The 20,119-nt window shown below is 45.8% G+C and overlaps 1 protein-coding gene across 50 annotated transcripts in view; it reads right to left on the reverse strand.

Moving 5' to 3' along the window:
• LOC101715682 (uncharacterized) overlaps positions 1-20,119 on the reverse strand; it is a 348,006-nt gene that overhangs the window by 117,556 nt on the left and 210,331 nt on the right. For 41 of the 50 annotated variants that reach the window (XR_015449165.1, XR_015449164.1, XR_015449163.1 and 38 more), the window contains 3 exons: positions 18,649-18,868; positions 9,850-10,081; positions 1,711-1,782 (listed from right to left, as the gene is read on the reverse strand). The exons of 1 other annotated variant lie outside the window; for it this stretch is intronic. Coding sequence is in view for 40 of the 49 variants with exons in the window: in XM_087206117.1 (XP_087062243.1) it covers positions 18,697-18,868 (172 nt within the window). In the remaining 9 variants the exon portion in view is untranslated. Of the gene's footprint in view, positions 1-1,706; positions 1,783-9,849; positions 10,082-18,648; positions 18,869-20,119 lie in introns of all 50 variants that reach the window. 8 more of the 50 variants (XM_087206107.1, XM_087206128.1, XM_087206126.1 and 5 more) reach the window with 7 other exon arrangements.

Here is a 20,119-nt window from a genome sequence, read left to right on the forward strand (position 1 = left end):
TAATATATTGTACTAAGAGGCAGTATTAGTGCAGTGGTCATGTTCACAAGGAAAGGACCAGGAACTAGGATGACAGGAGGAGGCTCAGTGTCTCTCACATTGTCAAAGCTGAGTTCTGAAGGATAGTGAGCAACTCATAAGAGAAAATCATTAAAGCTTAAGCTAAGGGAGAGAAAATGAACTAAAGTTCTCTCTGTCTTTCCTCTTTCACCCATACACACACACACACACACACACACACACACACACACACACACACAAACCCATATTCTATTGGTTATGGTTCTCTGGAGAACCCTAATACACGTGTCAAGAACACAATATAATTCATGTACCTTACAATTCTATGGGGGCTCTGAATGGACAACCAATCGCATTAAATAAGTGCCTTTCATACAAAGTGAACCCGAGAGTTGGAGGACCCTGGGAAGGCCCCGTGCATCTTCTCAGCTTTGCCTTTATCTGGAAACTTCAGGCTTCAGAACCTGAATTTTTCTTTATCTGTTTTGTTTTGTGTTTTGGTAGTACTGGGGATTGAACCCAGGGCCTTTGCACTGAGCTATATCCTCAGCCCTTTTAATTCTGTCTTTTTTGTTTTTAAGAGCCTTGCTACATTGCTAAATTGCCCAGGCTGGGCTTGAACTTGTGCTCTCTTGCCTCAGGCTCCCAGACTGCTGAGATTATAGGGCATGTGCTACTAATCCCAGCCTATGGAAGCTATTTTCCAGTGTCTTTTTCTGACTCTAGGTGGGAAGGAGAGAGGAGGCAAAAGGAAAATACCATCTATAAGCCCCAGAGCAGCAAATGTATATGTGGCCATTGCTTTCGCACTCAATTGTTCTTTGTAATTAATATTCCAGGGGAGTAATTATGTGGTTAATTGCTCTGGTACAAACAAGGCCTAGGTCTACACTAAGGCAGGAAACCAGTGGCAACTTGTGCACAAACAGGGAGCAGTGACTTCTAGAGGTCAGCTCATCCCATTCTTGTCTTTCTTCAACCACTCAACAAACACGTTCTCAGGAATTTGCCACCGTAGAAGAAACAGGAATGTGCTTTACCCAGAGATGAGTTTTATTTGGCCAGCGTGCCATTTTTTAAAATTAGGAAATTTCAAATTAAAATCCAGATTCTGGCTTCTCTGCAAAAATTAGCATCAAGCACATTCTGCCCACATTTTTGTACGGCAGTAACAAGTCAGAACTAAGTCAACAAGGCCAGACTTTAACTCTGCTCATACTACCGTCTCCTGTGATCACACAGTGGCCACGTCTGTTGTCTGCTGTGTGTCTCCTGGGCACCTTGAACGTCACTGTCCTAGACTATGATCTTGGGAAGGAAGACTTTGCTTATTCATCTGAGGGTGCCCCATGGGTCTCCTCACTGTGCCTGGCGGCTCACTCAAAACTATTCTCCTACGTGGGTGAGACACAGCTTCAGCTAACTCTAGCTGCGGTGACAATTTGACTTCTGTAGTGGCAGGCAGGGTCACTGTCTGCCAGCAAGAAGGGAGTGGAGGTAGGGCCAAGGGAAAAATCCAGTCTCATTCCCAGAGCAAAGCCTTGGGGAGGGGGCGTGTCAAGGCCAAGAATGCTGCCTGGACAATTTCAGATGACAGCTTGGGCGTGCCTGGAGACAGGACAGGGTGGATGGATGTGCTGTGCCCTAGGACACATTTAAAGTCACAGGGGCTGAGCAGAAAATACCTACGGTACTGTCAGCCCTCCAAAGGCTAAGTCCCAGGTTGGTGGGCAGGAGGGAAATGAAGCCATCACATCTCACCTAGAAAAGAAGAGACACTGCAGTTGGAGAAACTGACTAAATACTAGTTGTTTTCCACCCCAGCTTTTGGGCTCCCTTAGATCTCCAGCTGTAGCCTCCCTTCTTATTCTTACAATGGTTTCTACAAGCAGTTTCAGAAGAGCGCCTAAAAACTAAGTGCCCCTTCCTCAATTAGGCTGCCTTAGCTTTCCACCTTGTCTCTGTCCTGTCTTCCCCTGGCCTCAGCCTGTCTGCATCCCATCCTCTCCTCCAAACACATTCCATGTGCCACCTGCCCTGGGGCCCCCACCTGATAGCATCCCTTCTTTGCATTGCAAGGTCCACACAGAAAGTCTCAAGCTAGGGACTGTGCACTGAGTGTATTTAGACACAGCCCTGGGGCCTTGTTTGGGTCAAAGCAAAGAGTCCCTTGGACTCTCAGCCAACTGAGGCCACAGGAGAAACGACTTGCCCATGGTCTCAGTGGTAGTGGCAGAGGCAAAATCTAAACCCAGGCCCTGGAATTTTTTGTAATTCTTGCCACATTTTAAAGTGCAGCCCCAGTGTCTGGGGAGCTGTGGCAAGTCCTATGCCAGTACCACCTACCTGAGTGACTTTGGAAAAATGACCTAATCTCCCTGCACCTCCCCTTCTGGCCTGTACCATGTGGATAATAACAAGACCTCTGTCCAAGTGCTATTGTGTGTATTAAAGCAAAGAACCCATTTATGGAGCTTTTTACTGCTGCCAAATGCTGAGCTGCTAAGAGAACTGAGTGAAGAGAGATTGTGTAAAAGTGCTTCGCAAAATGCTCTTATTCAACTGAGGGGCACAATTACTCCCCAGGTTCCCCAAATGTTTTGGAACTGTCCAAAATGATAAGTCACTAGCCACTGTGGCTATGTAAATTTTAATTACGTGAAATTAAACAAAATTTAGAGTTCAGTTCTTCAGTTGCCCTAGCTGCATTCCAAATGCTGGGTAGCCACCCGCAGCTAGTGGCTCCCATTTATAATGTGCAAAAACAGACCATGTCTGCCAAGGTAGAGCATTCTATCCACTGGTGTTTGAGAAACTGGCAAGGACCTGGGAGTCTAGAGGAGCTCTGGAAAAGAAGTAGCTTCTCTTTGGGCTCTTTGGAACAATCCCCTTTCTTTTCCTTTCCTCCTGAGCCTTTGATCTGAATTAGGAACAGTTTAATTCCGGAGGGACAAATCTGGGAAGTATTCTGATTGCAGTCTATTCTTGTAGGGTAAGGCTAAAGGAGGAAGGAGGCAGTTGGTCTCTTCTCCCAGCCAGGGTTCTGATGAGCAGTTTCCAGAAGGAAGAGAGAAGGAGATGGGACAAAGGCACTGATACATCCCCTTCCAATGTGAGAGGGACAGGTGTGCAGGGCAGAGGCCATCTTGACTTTCTTTGGAGCACTGGAGATTTTCACCGTGGCCTTTCCAGGGAAGATAGTCTATGTGAGACCTCACTCACACTGGCCCATGCCTCAAGATCTAGCATTGCTTTCGGACCACCAAGGTCCACGGGTGTTAGGCTGAGATCAGCAGGATTAGAAGGAAGTGCCTCCTTCAGTTAGGGCTCTCTAGTCAGAAAAATACAATGCCCAGAACCTTCCCACATTAACACCGTGGCTACATTATGGTTCTAACTTTGGCTAAGAGAAAATAAGGGGGGGAGAGAGAGAGAGAGAGAGAGAGAGAGAGAGAGAGAGAGATTGAGATTGAGAGAAAGAAGAAGGGGGGAGGAGGAGGAGGAGGAAGAGGAGGAGGAGGAGGAGGAGGAGGAGGAGGAGGAGGAGGAGGAGGAGGAAGAAGAAGAAGAAGAAGAAGAAGAAGAAGAAGAAGAAGAAGAAGAAGGAGGAGGAGGAGAAGGAGAAGGAGAAGGAGAAGGAGAAGAGAAGGAGGAGGAGGAAGAAAGAAGAGGAGGAGAAGGAGGAGGAAGAAGAGGAGAGGAAAAGTAGGAGAAAGGAGCTAGGAAGAGGAAGGAAAGAAGAAAGAACCAAGAAGTTCACTGAATCATGAAGAGACACCGGGAAGAAAGGGAGAGCAGAGCCTTCGGAACAGAATGCCCCAAGATGAAGCAGGGGACAAGATTGTGGTTCTGGCCACCTGCTCCTCTCCCAGTTCAGCTCCTGGCGGCAGCTCATCAGTAGGACCCAGCGCTGACCAGATGAGAAAGCTCTGGGAAGGGGCAGAGGGAGGGGAGATTTCCTTCCTCCCTCAGACTTTGGAATAAGGCAAAATCAGGAGCCTCTCCCATGGCCTCACCAATGCCCTTATGTCCTGCTTTGCCACTGAGGTCTTTCTGTTCTTCAGTGGTCACATTATGTATAGGAATGATTTCTTCTCCAATCCCTCTCAGCTGTAAAATTCAGTTTTGTGCTTTTACCAATAAGGAAATTGAAAACCAGAAAAAGAAGCTGGCCAGATGAAGGACACTTGGCCCAGAGGGATCAGGCCAAGGAATTGGGAATCTGGATTCCAGGCCCTCTGTTTCTCCTCTGTTGTCCCCACTGCCCCCTCCCCATACTCTGCACTAAATGGGGGACAGATGAAGTTAACAGTTCCATACTCGGCAGCAGAATCCAATAAGATCTCCACCATCTCTTCTTGGCATTCTGTATCTTCTCTGTTAGAAGTGGACATTTCTGATTTTTCACTCTTTTTTCTTTTAAACCACTCAAAACTGATCTTTGGGATACCCCTTTCCCAGGACTATTTTAGGGCTAAGGGGAGGTTAATGTCTGGAGGTTTCACAATGGTCATAGAATACACAGATGTATGTGTACAAGGTCCTAGGGACTGTCAATGACCCCCCTCCATTCACCACAACCTTCACCATCCTGTCAGAGATTTGCTAATGAAAAAAATTTCATAGGACCTTCAATGTTCCTAGAAGTGGCAGAGGCTGCAGGCAAGTGAAATGGGAAGGCACCACTTCCAATTTCCAAACAAACAAATTCACAACTCAATTGTGCTGCCTGGATAGTTCCAAATTCTGCCTGCTAAGCCTGATTTCCCTCCTACTTTTCCTTTTATCAAAAAAAAAAAAAAGGCCATCTGCCATCCATGTAGGAGGACGGAGATGGCCAGAGGGCCATGCAGATCCTACGTGATGCCAGGCACAGAGTGCTTGCCTCTGCCAAGAAGCCCCCACCGTCCAATCCTACAAAATGCCTGGAAGTTTCCAGTTACTCTTCCGCAGGGGTTTTCTGCTTCTTCTCAGAAGAAAATTAGTTTACAAGGGTAGATGCAAAGCGCACACAGCTAGGAGCAAGAGGTCATGATGTGGGATTAGTTTAGCTAAAAGGCCTGCAAGAAAATCCCATGGCAACATTTTCCTTGAGAAAGTCTGGATTTTGCATGGCTTCTAGTCCCTGTTGACTAGAAATTCAGAAAGTTAGATTTTCACATGAAGGTGCTTTGTACTGCCTCCCACACCCACTGGATCATCAGAAAATCTAGTAATGTGACTTAACATCAACAACCTAGGTTTACAACAACATGGTTAGAGTGTAACACAGACTTATTTTGCTTAGTTTGCATGTGAGCTCTAGGAAACCATGAGAGATAGGTATGCCAGTCCCCCTGACTTAAAGAGTTAGCTAATTCTTGAAGGTAAAGATTGCTTTAGCACAGAAATCTACAAACTCACAAAGGAAATATCTGGCTGAAAGTAAATCACCCTAGTAGTGCTGATGATAGACTTATGAACCACCTGTTGGTGATATTAAACCCTAAGGCTCATGGGTGTTACAGAGATGGCTACTAGTTTTAGCATTTTACTTGGTTGGGTCCCGTGGTCTCTGGACCCAGATTGTCTGGATTTGAATACTGGTTCTTCATTTTGCAGCAGGCAAGTTACTTAACCTCTTTGTGCCTTGGTTTCTTATTTTATAAAATGAGCATAATTACAGTACTTATATCATAGGGTTGCTAAAAATATTTAGCAAGTTAGTGCGTGTAAAGCTTTTAGAATGAGCAATTAACAGCTGTCACATTTGCCGTTGGCTATACCTAGATACCCCTTCCAGGAACAGGTGTCACCCTTCTTATTATGCCTGATGCAGAATGCTGTCCTATGTCTCCAAACAAGAACACTGGACTCCTTTTCCAGAACTTGCAGTCCTGCCTCCTAAGGCCTGGTTAAAATAAGAACTTCAATACCAGGAGCTCAATTGCCAGGACCTCAGGCAGCAGACAATAAAGTTGAGGCTCATCCCTATAGCCCCCATAGAGCAAGAAAGACCTCCAAATTCACAGCTCCCACATGAAAATGTCACATGGCTGAAAAGGATCTGTGGTTGATTAAAGCTGATATCAATTGAGAGGAGATTTATTTCCCCTCCCCTTGAATCTGGACTGGTCTTCATACCTTGTGTGACTAACAGAATGTGGCAGAAGTGACTCTCTGGGACTTTGAAGGCCAGGTCTTTAGAAGCCATGCATCTTCCTCCTCAGACTCTCGGAACTCTGTCTCTTAGAGCCTCATATAAGAAGGTCAGCTGTCCCTTGGCAGAGATCACAGTCAATGCTGAGACTATGTGGAGAGGAAGAGGAGCCCAGCTGAGCCCAGCCTTCCTGCCATCCCCACCAAGCCACAAAAGATGTGAATAGTTAGTTATGTGTGGTGGATGCTCCAGACCAGTCCACCTGCCAGATAAATGCCACTGAGTGACCCTAGTTCCCACATATAGAGCCAAAGAGTCATGAGATTGAGACTTGTCCAAAAAATTTAACCCATAATAGAAAAAAGTATGACAAAATTTTTCTTATAAACCATCAAGTTTTGGGACAGTTTGTCACATAGCAATAGATAATGATACCTCTATTGGTTCCAACTATAGCTAACAGCTGCTAAGTCAGATGTGTCCAAAGCAGTCTATGAGTTGGTTCAAGGGACACTAGTAAAATCTGCCCTGGGTCCTTTTCCTTGGGAGGTCACTCCTCCCTTGTCCTCTCATAATGTTGTTCAGCCTTATGATTTGTGGCAGAAAAGGCTACTCATTCAACAAACTTCTTTTCTCTCCTCCTAAGCTCACAACCAGACTATATTCCCCAACACCATGACAGTCTTTTTGTGTGACTGAGTTTTCACTAATGAGATGTGGACTTGGTCTATGAAAAAGAAGCCCTGTGTCATGACCCAGTTTCCCTTGCCCTGTCTGTTGGCTAAGCAGTGATGGTCTTGCTGACCTTAGAAATCATATGTGGAAGATGGCAGGGCCTTAACCAGAATATTCTCCTGGTTGGACTTTATGTGACTGAAAGGTAAACATCTATTGTGCTGGATCTTAAGGTTGGTAGGGCTACTTGTTACAGCAGCTAGGGCTACCTTACTAGTCCACTGTGGCAAGTAACTCTGTCCTGGGCAATCCGAGAAATTCCCTGGTCTGGCCACTGAGATTATTCCCAGGCTAAATTCAAAGAGTCACTTCCTGAAATGTGGTAAGAAGTCTTTCTCTGAAACCCATAGGCATTAATGAACTCCTAGATTCAGCTATCCCTAAAGCTAGACAACTCCTTGGACTATGTCATAACATAAGTCAACAGATTCCTTCTGGGCAAAAAGTTATTGGCATTATAGTTATATCCTTTACTATGGAAAAAGTCCTAACTAACCCTGAAGAATTATCTTAGATTTAGGAAGAGTCATTGGCAGCTAATAGATCCTGAGTCCTGTGTTCATACTGGGCTCAAACACTCAGAGCTCCTATAACATTTGGCCTTGATAATTAGTCAGAAGGATCTTGTATTTGATTTTAAAGTCACTTTACTACAATTCTCACACCGGCTAGATAGATAGCTCTAATCTAAGAAATGAAGCCTGGATAAAGGACAAGAGTCAGTTCTGCCTCTCTGGGTAAAACAAAAGTATTTGCCCCCAATATCTGTCCTTTTGGGAATTTCAAATAATATGAGAAGCATTCCAACTCCAAAACTTGGTGGTATTCTAAAATCTTAGGGATGGTGTCTGGGAGGTGGAGGGGGACAGATAGCAACACATGAGTAAGTGAGGAGACCAAGGATTAAGGAGAAGGTATAAATCTTAGGTTAAAATTCCATTTCTTGAGTGGAATGCCTGAATACTAATATGCCACACACTGGTCCTTTGGAATTTGGTTTTGCCCTTTTTTATCATCCCAACTTTTTATATATTCCCATTGTAGTGGGTTGTATTGTATCTTACCCCCAAAATTATCTTCAAATCTTAACCCCTAGTGCTTGTGAATATAACTTTTTTTGAAAACGGGATATTTGCAGATGTAATTAATATCAAATAATGTAATTCTGGATTAGAGTCACCTGTAATCCCATGACTGATGACTTCATAAGAAAAAGGAGAGGAAGATGTAGATGCAGAGTCAGAGAGGAGACAGAAGGAGGAAGTCCTTGTGATCACAAAAGCAGAGGCTGGAATGCTGTTCCTCCAAGCCAAAAGGCACCAAGAATTGTCAGAAGCCACAAAAAGCTAGGAAAGGATAAGGGAAGATTCTTCCCTAGAGCCTTCAGAGAAGCTCGGTCCTGTCAACACTTCAAATTCAGACTTCTGGCCTCCAAAGCTGTGAGAGAATAACTATCACTTTTTGCTAATTCAGAGATAATTTGTTATGGCAGCCCCAGGCAACTAATATACCTGTGGTTCTCATGTAGGTAAAAATGTTCCTTTTAGTGACTGAGCCAAAAAGAGGCACCCACAGTAGTCCATTCAGTCATGAGCTAGAGAAAAACAAGCCCATCCAACTGGCCAGTGATACTATTATAGATAGATAAGCTGGGCTGAAATATTATAGGCAGTCAGATAGGGCTAAGTCCTGGAGAGGGCCAGGACAAAGGTAAAACACACCACAGCTGCACATCGGCTAAAAACCAGGCCTCAAGATGGAGACAAGATGACCAGACCCACCTACTTCTTCAAAGAACTGGGCTTTGTGAAGTCTACACAGGCATCAACCACCCCGGGGGTGACCAGAGAGCTCTGGACCCACCACCTCCTAGGAAAATCCTTGTTCTTTCCATCCACACTTGTTATGTGACTTGCTTTCCAATTGGACCGCCATTATCTAAGTGACTATACTTGTAACCTTATTGGATGTTCATGGCTGTGGCCCACATGATACCCACATGGGTTTCACCCTATAAAACTTCTCTATAAAGTGGGGCCCTTGGTTACCCACTCAGGACTCCTCCTGACCCTCAGAAGCTTTCCTATCCATAAATATCTTCCTACTTTTAACCTCCGTTGTTCCTAAGACTCATTCTTTGGTTTCTAAAAAACAAAAACTCAGCATATCATACAGTTAACAAGTTGAGAAATCATATTTCATATTCCCCACAACAATACCACTCAAAATAAGTGCTTGGAAGAAAGGATGTGTTCCTATTTCTTCCTCTATCTCTCTGCCTGAACTCATGTTCAGATAAGTCTCACAAGTATGTGCCAATCAACAGTGAAAAGATCTCTGCCTGGAAAGATTGTTTCTCCAAATTCCACCATGAAGGAGAGTAGGATGGCTAAGGGTACAAGCATGGGTGCCAGACTTCCCTAGTTCCATGGAGTGACTTTGAGCAAGTTCTCTAAATTGTCTGAGCCTCGCTTTCTTTGTCTGTAAATGGTAAAATCACAGTAGCTCCCTCCTGAAGTTGTTGACGAGCTGCTGTCTATAAAGCACCAGGCTTGGTGCACCGGAAGGCCCAAGGTTAGCTGTGGATTTTATAAGCTGTTGTGAATGACACAGACCCTGGCAGACCAGCACAATGGAAAATTTTAGGCACAACAACTCTGTCTTGGCCTCTGTCCCCATCTCCCCGTTCAGCTTTCTTTTCTCTCTCCTTCCTGTTTTTCTCATACATTCACAATTGCAGATCTTCCCCACCCCAATTCCACCTCTAGTTGTCCAACTAGCTCTCCTCCCTTGCCTAAATGGTCTGGTCTGTTTGTTAGCCTCTCTCTTCCTCACACATGGCCTCACTGAGGATGTCTTCCGCATCATGCCACCTTCCATGGCACCTGCTGCATCAATACAAAACATTATTTATTATGGACCCAGCTGATTTCACTTAAGGGACAAACTCCCACCCTTCACTCTCCTCCTGCTTCCTCGGGCTGAGGTGGAGACATCTGGAAATGAGTTTAATAAGGTGCCTGACAGGCAGCTGGTTCCTGGAGTGTCTCACGGGGGCTCTAGGGAGCCGTTGTGCAGAGGAAGCCGGAAGAAGTCAGGTTGATGGACGGCTGGCCTCAGTGAGAATCCACCCAGCTGCTCCAGGAAGGAGGGGGCCACCTCCCCTGCACTCACAGGGGGCCCCACCTGTAAAGACCAAGAGAGGAAGAGGTGGAGAGGTTACAGAGGAAAGGCTCCTGCATGCCTGCTGTGTCCCCCGTGAGCTATGTGACCCCAGGGAAGACCTCTCCACATTTTGCCCATTCAGAGATGGATTTGACCAGGTGAATTTCCAGGTCCTTTCTTCCCTGAACATTCTAGAATCCTGGGGTGGAGCAAAGCCTGGTCAGGGACAGTCAAGAAGAAAGAGCAGGAAAGACCAGCTGCAGTTTGTACAACCACCACTTGGCAGACCCCTTGGATGTTGTGTGTGATGCACCACTAATATAAATAAAGGGGCTTGCAGGTTAGAAGAAGAGATGGAGCAGGTGTACAAATTGGCCCAATGTCCCACATCAGAGCATGAGCTGTAAGAGTTTCTCCCAGTAAAAAGCCAGTGAATTCCTTACCTAGTGGGAGAGATAAATCTTCCATTGCTGGATATTAAGAGACCCACAAAGTTGAGTATAACTGATATGACCAAGTACTGGGCAATGGCACACCTGCTATATAGCCCTGTAGAAACTGAGCCATAAAGAGCGTAAATTAATGGCTAGGCAGAATGGTTAGTGCATGCCTGTAACCCCACCTGCTTGAGAGACTAAGGCAGAAGGGTCCCAAGTTGAAGGCTAGCCTGGGCCATAGAGGAGACCTTGACTCAAACATTTAAAAACAAATGGAGCTGGGGATATAGTTAGTGTGATGCCCTGGGTTTAATTCTTAGTGCTAAAATACACATACCTCCATATATGTACATACGTACATAATACTGACCCATGCTACAACTTGGATGAACTTGAAATAAGCCACCAAGAGCCACATACTATATGATGCCTTTTATATGAAATATCCAGAAGAAATAACTTAATAGAGAAACCAGGCAGATAGACCAGTGGTTGCCATGGAAGGAGAAAAGAAGGATGAGGGTAGGATTGCTTAATGAATATGGCCTGAAATGACCAAAAAATGTACTGAAACAAGAGGTGGTCCTTATACAGCACTGTACACCACTGTCACTGAGTTGCATACTTTTATTTTAAAGTAAATAAATTTTTAAAAAATGATTTTTCAAAAAGTTATGGAGGAAGAAGAGTGGCTGTGTTTTGGATTACTGGGAAACATCAGTCTTACTGTCCATGGAGGGTGGCAGTGTAGAATCACAGCCATCTGTGCCAGCAACATGGACTCTGGTGCAGACATCCTGAGTTCAAATCCCAGCTCTGCCTCCTGCTAGCTGAATATCTTTGGACTACTTACTCAGGTTTTTGTGCCCCTCTGTTTTTGGTGCTCCTCTGCTTGTGCCTCCTCTGTTTGTTTGTAAGATGAGGATAATATTTTTGTATTGGAGTAGGCCTGATCTATAGTAGGTGGTCAGTAGATCTGAGCCATGCCTGTTCCCAAAGGCTTAGCACTTTGTCACCTTCTGCCACCACCACATTTTAATGTCATGCCATGCGTGTATTTAAACTCAGAGCATGTTTAGGCTTGGAGGTAGATTAATGGGACCACAGGCAACCCTGGGCCTGGGTAATCAAACTCATGTAAGCAAACCTTTCCCAAGCCAGAGCACTGAAGATAGCCCCTAGTTCTAGGAGCAAAGTGAGGCGTGGAAAGAATATAGCACAAAGTAACACCAGAAGAAAAAAGCAGAACTGTGGCCCTACCAAGCTCCAGGAAAGAACTAAGTGTGATCTTCCCACCCTTTCTGGCAATGTGAGACTACAGGGGGTTTCTCCCTTCTACCCCTTCCACCCCCACAGCTGTAGCTGCAGAAGTTGCAAGGAAAATTGGAACTGAATTCTCCCCAACTTCAGGAATTTGCATATGGTTTCCATAAAGGTAGTTAGTATTTTTATTTAATTAGACTTCCTTCTTTACGTCAATAAATGTATTTTATAGGAAATTTTATGTTACAACAAACAACCACTTGCCAGTCGAATCCAGCAGCCACCTGTTTTTGCAAATAGAGATTTATCGTATTGCCCATGGCTATTCTGTTTGTTTGTTTGTTTGTTTGATTTTTGGTACCAGGGATCGAATTCGGGTCCTTGCGCTTGGGAGGCAGGTGCCGGCACCACTGAGCTAAATCCCCGGCCCTAAGAAAGTTTTTTTTTTTTTTTGATACCAGGGATTGAACTCAGGACCTTGTGCTTGCAAAGCAGGTGGCGGAACTACTGAGCTAAATCCCCAGCCCGCCCATGGCTGTTCTTAGGCCACAGCAGCAAAGTGATCAGAACAAATGCCTTATGACCTGCACAGCCAAAAATCTTTACTAACATCTCTTTGCAGAAAAAGTTTCTCTACTCCCACTTACAGGAAGGGAAAAGCACAAATTAATATTTTGCAAAGTGAATATCATTAAATTCCAGATTCTGTTATTGACACTCAAGAAGTATCTGCCCATCCTATCTGTGTATTCATTCTCTGTTGAACACTCACATAAGCCATCCTGTCCTCGGATATGGAGGCAAACAAGGTACAAAATTTCCTGCTTTCATGTGATTCACATTCTGATGGGGAATAAAGGCATTGGAAAATTAAATAGCCATAGTTATCTTTGGCTGTTATGATAACCAAAGATAACAAACCACACAGTTCGGGACTGAGCATTAAGTGGAGATCTTTTCAATTATGAGTCAAGGAAATCCTGTGTAAGAAGGTGAGTGTGGGCACAAACTCCAGCTTTTTTGGCAGAGAGAACGGAAAGTACAAATGCACTGAGGCAACAATGGACTAGATAGGTTTTCTCCTGGACAGCTGGATGCATCCAGATGACCACCATCTCTAATATCATCCTCAACTTTGGCTTGGTTGTGCTGGAATGCATTTTAGAGCCCTGCACATCAGCTTTACGGGTCCTTTGGCCTGGAACTGGGATGAAGCATGACTTTGACCCATCCCTGTGGAGAACCATGAAGTAGGCCCATTTGGGTGCTCTGGAAGCAGATTCTTGGAGAGAATCTGGATGTATGATGTTCACAACACTCACGCAAGAAGAGGGACAGAAGCAGGATATGGCAGAGGTAGAAGCTGAATGTGACAGTGCCAGTGAGGCGCTGGCCACCGCGTAAGGAACTCTGAACTGAACATCATCACTGATCAGCCCCATCCTGGGTCAAGCGGAAACGTCCTGTCCTCAGTAGGTCACTAGAGGTGGACTGCCCTGAGAAGAATGTGACCTTGACAAGGTGGCTCTCAGAAGCTGGGCCTGACCGTGAAGGAGCTGACAGCTGGAGACGTCTGCTGACCACACTCAGAAGCTGGCAGAGGGGTCTGGGCAGCACATCTCCAGGGCACTCTCAGAGAGTTTGACCTTCCTCTAGCTAGTCCTCTGCCTGACTCCCCACCCCTCTGGGCCTCTCCTATTCTTCCTCTGAACCTTATAGCCGGCTGCCCGAAAGGTGACCTGAAAAGTTAAGCTGAGCTACAGCCTCAGCTGGAGTGACTTAATGCAAAGCGTTTTCTTCAAGACTAGCAGACAGGAAGCGATCAGGACCCAATAAGCAAATAAATTGTTCATGAATGTATATAATAAGAAATGATGAATCATTGCTGTGCGCAGCAGGCAGAAATTTGGGAGGTTCTCAGACACTTCGAGACTGGGGTTAAAGACATTTTCTAGCTCTCCTTGAAACACACACCCAAAACACACACCACCTTCTGAAGTGACTCGGAGCCTGGCCCCATCCTGAAACCCTCAGTGAGGCTGGAGCCTCTCTGACCACCAGTGGCTGCTCAGTTCCTGGCTGGTAACCAACTACCACCAGAGGGAGGGAGCCACATTTCAGTTATTCCCTGAAAGTCACTTGTCCCAGTGAGCTCAGAGGAAACCTGCACATTCCCCCAGGAAGTCCTGGGGTGCCTAGAAGTAGAGTCCATGTGCTGGGTCAAGTCTCCTCCAGTCATGTTGGGGTGATGGGGTGGACATGATCTTGTGTTCCCTGCTCTGCCCCCACCTGCCTGGAGAACAGTCACTTCCTCCTTCAGAGGCTGCTGAAAAGAGACACCTGCTAATTACTTCTTGGCTATCAGTCTCGAGGCCTGAGCTCCAAACTGCACCCTTTGGGAAGTAGAAAATGGGTTTGTGAATGTAAAAGCAGTCAAGGTTGGTGGTACAATTCAGGGAGAAGATGTGAGTGGATGGGTTGTGAGTCAGACACTCTGGCCGGTGAGTTTTAAAGAAGTCTTCTGCATCAGTGCCTCTGCAGATGACTTTCTATCCTAGACTCCTCAGAGCCAGAGTCAGGTCCACCAGGAGGTCCTGAGACCCAGCTGCTCAGCCACTCTCAGCATGGGAAGGTGTAGAGCCTGGACATGTGAGCCCCCTATAAAAACAGCCTGCATAATTCCTCCAGCTTCTGCAGATGCACCTGCTCCCCAGGTACATCTGTACACATGGTCTCAGTTGGTCCTCCCAAGCACCCTCAGATGCAGAAAAGGACTGTCACCATCAGAGGCAAGGTGGCCAACCCAAACCCAGATGTGCGGTGTGGTAGGGTGGGAGACAGGCCTCCTGAGAGCATGAACTACCCCCTGACCAAATCATCACAGCAAGAAAAAGAGTACAAGTCATGAGAAAACCTGTGAGGACATATGGCAGCCCTGCCACCAAGAGAGGACGGGATGGTCAAGGTCAAGGTGTAAGGAACCAAAGGACCCAGGCAAGGCTTATGGGGGAGGGGATGAAAGGGCCATCCCTGGAGCAGTGGCGGCTGGTAGGAGGGAAAGGTGGGAGAGAAGAAGCCAGTGTGGAGGGACTGCAAGTACTCTGGTCTGGATATCTAGGGAGAATCTTGGGAAGCGCTGTTCTTGCCAGCGCCTGGAAGGGAGTGGCTGCTTGGGGATGTGTGTGAAGACTTCCATTCCGAAAGGAGACATCTGTCAGTCTCCATCTGCTTCCAGCCAAGTGGAAACAGGAAAGGCTTCAGGATGGCCAGGAGCCCAGGGATCTGAGATGGGAAGTGATAATGTCACGAATCACTTGGGAAGAAGAGAGGAAATGAGCAAACATGATTCTTCTCCAACTCATTACTGGGTATCTCCTTCTCTGATCCTTTGTATCCTCTGTCCCAGTGGCCCAGAGCCAAAAGACTGCTCTTTCCTTCACCTGTGACAGGACAAGACTGGCTGTGGCCTTGAAGGGCTATTGTTTTTCCTAAGATTGTGGAGCATGATGCAATATTAAGGAATAAAGAAGAGGTTGATGTGAAGACCTTAAAGCAAGATGTGGCAGAGAAGCCAAGAAAGCCTCTAGGAGACCATCAAATCTCCCAGCTTCTACCCTGGCTGTCCCTTTGCTGCTCTTTCCTGTCTGTTGTGAACACCTAATTACAATCTTTAGCCTAACAGTGTTCATCCCATTGCAGGGAAGAAGGTCATAGGTTGGTGACACGTTTTTCCTCTCCCCCATCCGTACCAGGAATCTCAGAGCATCAGCCTGACTCTGCAGCTGACCAGCCACCCCAGGAAGTATGGGAGGAACATAGAAAGCCCCCACCCTAAGGTTTCAGATGGCCGTGTCAGGTCAGAAATGCTGAAAGCATTCTTTTGCAGTGGACCTTTAGAGTCCTGTCCACTCTGAGCAACATCCAGACAAGCAATGCAAAGATAAATTTATATCCTCTGGTTTCCACAAACAAATGTATATGGGGACTTACGGTTTAGTTTGCTCCTCTCTTCCTTCTTGCACCCAAGACTTAAAGCAGAAGTGGGCCAGCATCAAGGGAGGGGAGGGGGTCGTCGTATGAGGCCTTCATAGGAGATAATGTCTATGCCTAGTGCACCTCTTCTCATTCCTCCCCGAAGGCCGCCTGTACACCAGCAGTGTCCATCCTCAATCCTCTCACTGTCCCAGGCTTTCCTGGGCTCCGCAGCATGATGTGGTCCTCATGGAGCATGTGGAAAGGGATTCTGTGCTCCAGGAGTAGGCCAGAAAGGAAGTAGGCCAGGAAGGGTGAGAGTTGCTACTCCCTGGTTTCCTCACAGGGTGGGCACACCTCAGAGTACCCCCAGAAGGACTCAGCCCACTCAGGAAACCTGCTCACTAGCAAACACCCTTTACTGACTCTCCTCCCTCCTTATTGTTTTCTCCGTCTTTCCTACGATGTTCTCTGGAGTAACATTGTAAATAAACCCTTTGTGTTAGTCAGTTTTCTCTTTGCTTAGACACAATACCAGACATCTACAATTTAAAGGAGGAGAGGTTTAATTTGGCTTATGGTTTCAGGTGTTTAAGTTTATGGTCAGTTGGCTCTGAGGCAGAAATGTCATGGGGGAAGAGCACGACAAAGCAAAGTTGCTTAGTTCGCAGGAACCAAGAGCAAAGCAGGGAACAGCACCAGAGAGGAAAAGCCAGGGACAAGATAGAGACCCAAAAGTCTCATTTCCACGACACACCCAGAAATGTCCTTTAATCTTCTGGTTATTTCCCAAACCAATCGAGTTGACACAATCAAGCATAATTGGCACATCTTGCACCCTACAGAAGTCCATTTTTCATGACAATAATGAAATTCCTAAGCTAGGTTCTTAGAAGAAAAGAGGTTTCTCTAGCTCACAGTTTGGAAAGTTGCAAGTTCAAAGTCAGGAGGCCTCACTGATTCAGCTTGTGGTGAGGCCTTTATGGCAGATGGCATCAAGGTGTGATTTCTGCACATAGGTGCCTCATCTTAGTGACTTTAGCATCTCCTGATCCAGCACTTGCAAAGACTTAATAGAGCAGTCTCCAGAAAATCTTGGTGGCCTGGAAAACGGTAAGCATGAATCAAGAGAATTTGATGTTGCTTGGAAAGAAATAAACCTTGTCAAACTGCTTTCCAAACCTGAAGCCAGCACACAGCCATGATCGTGGTCCTTCCCTGCACAAGGCACATGGCCCATCTTCTGAGCCTTGAGCTGCCTCCTCCCTGTGCCTCCCTTCCTTTCCTCATTCATCTCTCTCAGTAGTTGAGCTTTCTGCTCATGGCCCACCCCAGCTAGTTGGCCACTAAACCACAGGAGATGAGGAAGAATTCCAGGAGAAACCCACAGCGCACTGGGTGGCCAGACAGTGAGCAGTCCCATCCTCGAGCCGCAGAGGGGAAGTGAGTCCCTGGCATGCAGGCCCAGAGCCCAAGGAGGTGGGGTGACTCTCCTGGATTCTGAAACCCTGTGTATCTTCAGGGAAATTTTATCCATATGTTTCTGATTCATTAACACTTAAGTCATCAAAATGTTATTCAGGAAGAGCTTTTGAAGTTCAAGAACCTTGTAACAGCCTGTTTAATGAGCCTAAAGGGCTTTATACTCTTAGATTTTGAGAAGGAGGTGAGGGGGTTTTTTTCTCTTTTCTCTCCAGAAAAGCAAGTGGTCATATCCTGTTCAGTGATTCAGGCCTATGAAACAAATTTTTGGAAAAGAGCATGAGACAGAAAAACCAAAGTTTTTGTATTAGGCTTGGATCTGCCTTGACTAGTGTGATCACCCCTAGATTGTTCGTGCTCTCGGAGCTTATGCTGTCATCCTGTGTCAACCCTCAGGTGGCATGGAAAGATGCCCAAAGCAAAGGATGCTCACACCACAAAGCTCCTTCAACCCCCCGGCCCCTCTTGAGTACTGGGAATTAAACCCAAGGTCTTTGCACTGAGCTAGATTCCCTAGCCTTCTTTTATTTTTCAATTTTTAAACAGACTCTTGCTGAGTCACTAAATTGCCCATGCTAGTTTTAAACTTGCGATGCTCTTGAGTCAGCCTACCAGAATGCTGGGGTTAAAGGCACACACTGCCATGCGTGGCTCATTCTGAAATGTATTTGTTTGTGGCCATCCCCTCACCATCCATGCCTTGTCCAGGCTTCAATAAAGTAAACCCTGTTGTTAAGGAGAATCTTCAAGATGAAGAGAACCCCCAAGAGAAGTGTGAATGTGGCAGGGCCCAAAGTCAACTACTTAATGGATGTTAAGTCTTACTCCTGAGAATCAGCTGTACCTCAGCAGAGGTGAAAACAGGGAACTGTTGCATAAAACGAGCAGCAGGAAAAACTGAACATAAAGAGCAAGAGATAACAGATTGATAACTGACAACAGTGTGGAAACTTCCTGCACATCCTAAATGAAAAGGGGGTCAGACTCACCTTCTCATTGCATCTCTGACCTACTAAATTGCCAATTAGCTGCCCTTCCCAGAGGCATAGGAATGGGCAAGATGACCTTCAGAGAACTCTTGCTCACCCCAGGGCTTTTCCAACTCTCCCAGCTTAGCTCAGCAGCGTCCACTAAAAACAGAGGGCTATTATGTCATTCTTCCCTTAAGACCACAGACTCCCAGGGATGAAAAGGTCAGATGCTTCCAGTGCCCTCTGGGACAGCCCACAGATGCTAGTGCTTTGTCATTCAGGGAGAGGACAAAGCCAAAGGAGTAACCATCAGGTCTCCCAGCTGGCAAACCTAGCCCCTGCCTTTCTCTCTCATCCAGCCAGGGTGACACTGGGCTATTTTGATAGTTCTGGCACCTGAGCAAAAAGTGGAAGAACCAAGAGTTGTATGTGGCAGCTTATATAATGAGATAATGTCACGTACTTTTGGTGGGAATGAGGAAACTGAAGTCATCTGTGTGCAAGTGGATATTCATGTCTGTAGATCCCAGATACAAAGAAGGTTGTTGCTTGCTGAATACCTAAGTCTACCAATCTTCACTGCAAAGGTGGGGTCCAGTCTTGTACCACTTTTTCCTCCCATCCCAAGGTTCCAGTTTATGGATGAAACAAGTCTTGTGGCTATCAACATCTTTATTAAATGCCTGGGGAGGTAGAGAGAAGGTGCCTCAGTCTTTTTGCAATGTAATCTTGGCAGTGATATCTCATGGCTTCTGCTGTACTCTGCTTCACTAGAACCAGGTTGAAAGTAGGCTCAGCTGACCCTCAAAGTTGTCACATTTTGACCCACAAAGTGGATCACACAAGGGTGTAATATGGGGTGGGAGTCAGCAGGAACCATCTTGAGGCTTCCTTCAACAACCTACTGGCTTGGAAATCAGAAGATGTGCATTCTAGCAGCCTACTTTCTGGGCATAAGGCTCAGGCCAATGCTTTTCATGTCTCCAGGATTTCCATTTTGTCTACAAAGTGAATGCATTAAGATGATTTCCCAGTTAATAAGAGCCATAACCCAGTGCCCTTGGAGACTGAATGACAAAGTCAGTCATGAAAAAAAAAAGCTCATAGAGAGTCAACCATCCTTGCATCCTTATAGGGAAACCTTCTTAGCCCCTACCCTTAGACCTCCTGCTGAAATAGCCCTCCTGAGGAGGACACCAATAACATGCATGTAATACTTTAATTTGTCTTCCTGGAGTCTAACTTTCTATCTGTTCCAATGAAGCTTTGTCACTTTTTATCTGTGCCTTAGGTCGCTGGCACCAGAGAACAGCTTTTTCAGGCTTATCTCTCTAATAATTTTTATGCAACTTGAACAAGGAACACCTGCCCCCTAGGAACCTGGGTGACACATGACTTCCCATTAACAAGCCAGATCACTGGTGCCTAAATCAGACATGAGGAGGTGATGTTTGACCACCCTTTTCCACATGACACATTTTCTAATTGACTTGTCCATTGAGCTTTTTTTAAAAAAAAACCAAGAACCATAAATTAAAAATGATAGTAAAGAAACAGAATATGACATGGAATTAAGACAAGAGAGGAGAAGGAGTCTATACGAAATTAAATTTAACGCTACTAGCATTTAGCACATGATCTCATTGTCTCTTACTAGCAGACCTCTGTGAAGCTCATTATCCCCATGGTGTAAAGGAGGGGATTTGGGCTCATGCCCACACAGCTAGTATGTATCAGAGTCAAGACCAATCCCAGGTCTGTTTCACATTAAGCCAAGACCCACTCTTAAGCCTGGCTTCACCATACTTTTGATTAGTTTTGAGTAAAACAAACCTTGCTTTAACCAGTAAAAGAGAGCCTCGTCAGAATTCTATAAGGGTTGAATCAACAAAGGCCACCAGGGGGCCTTCCTTTACCCCAACGTCTGGTCAGTT

The sequence above is a fragment of the Heterocephalus glaber genome, unplaced genomic scaffold (assembly GCF_053883595.1).
Source record: "Heterocephalus glaber isolate CG9 unplaced genomic scaffold, H.glaber_assembly_v1.0 deba00000621, whole genome shotgun sequence".
Classification (NCBI taxonomy): Eukaryota; Metazoa; Chordata; class Mammalia; order Rodentia; family Bathyergidae; genus Heterocephalus; species Heterocephalus glaber.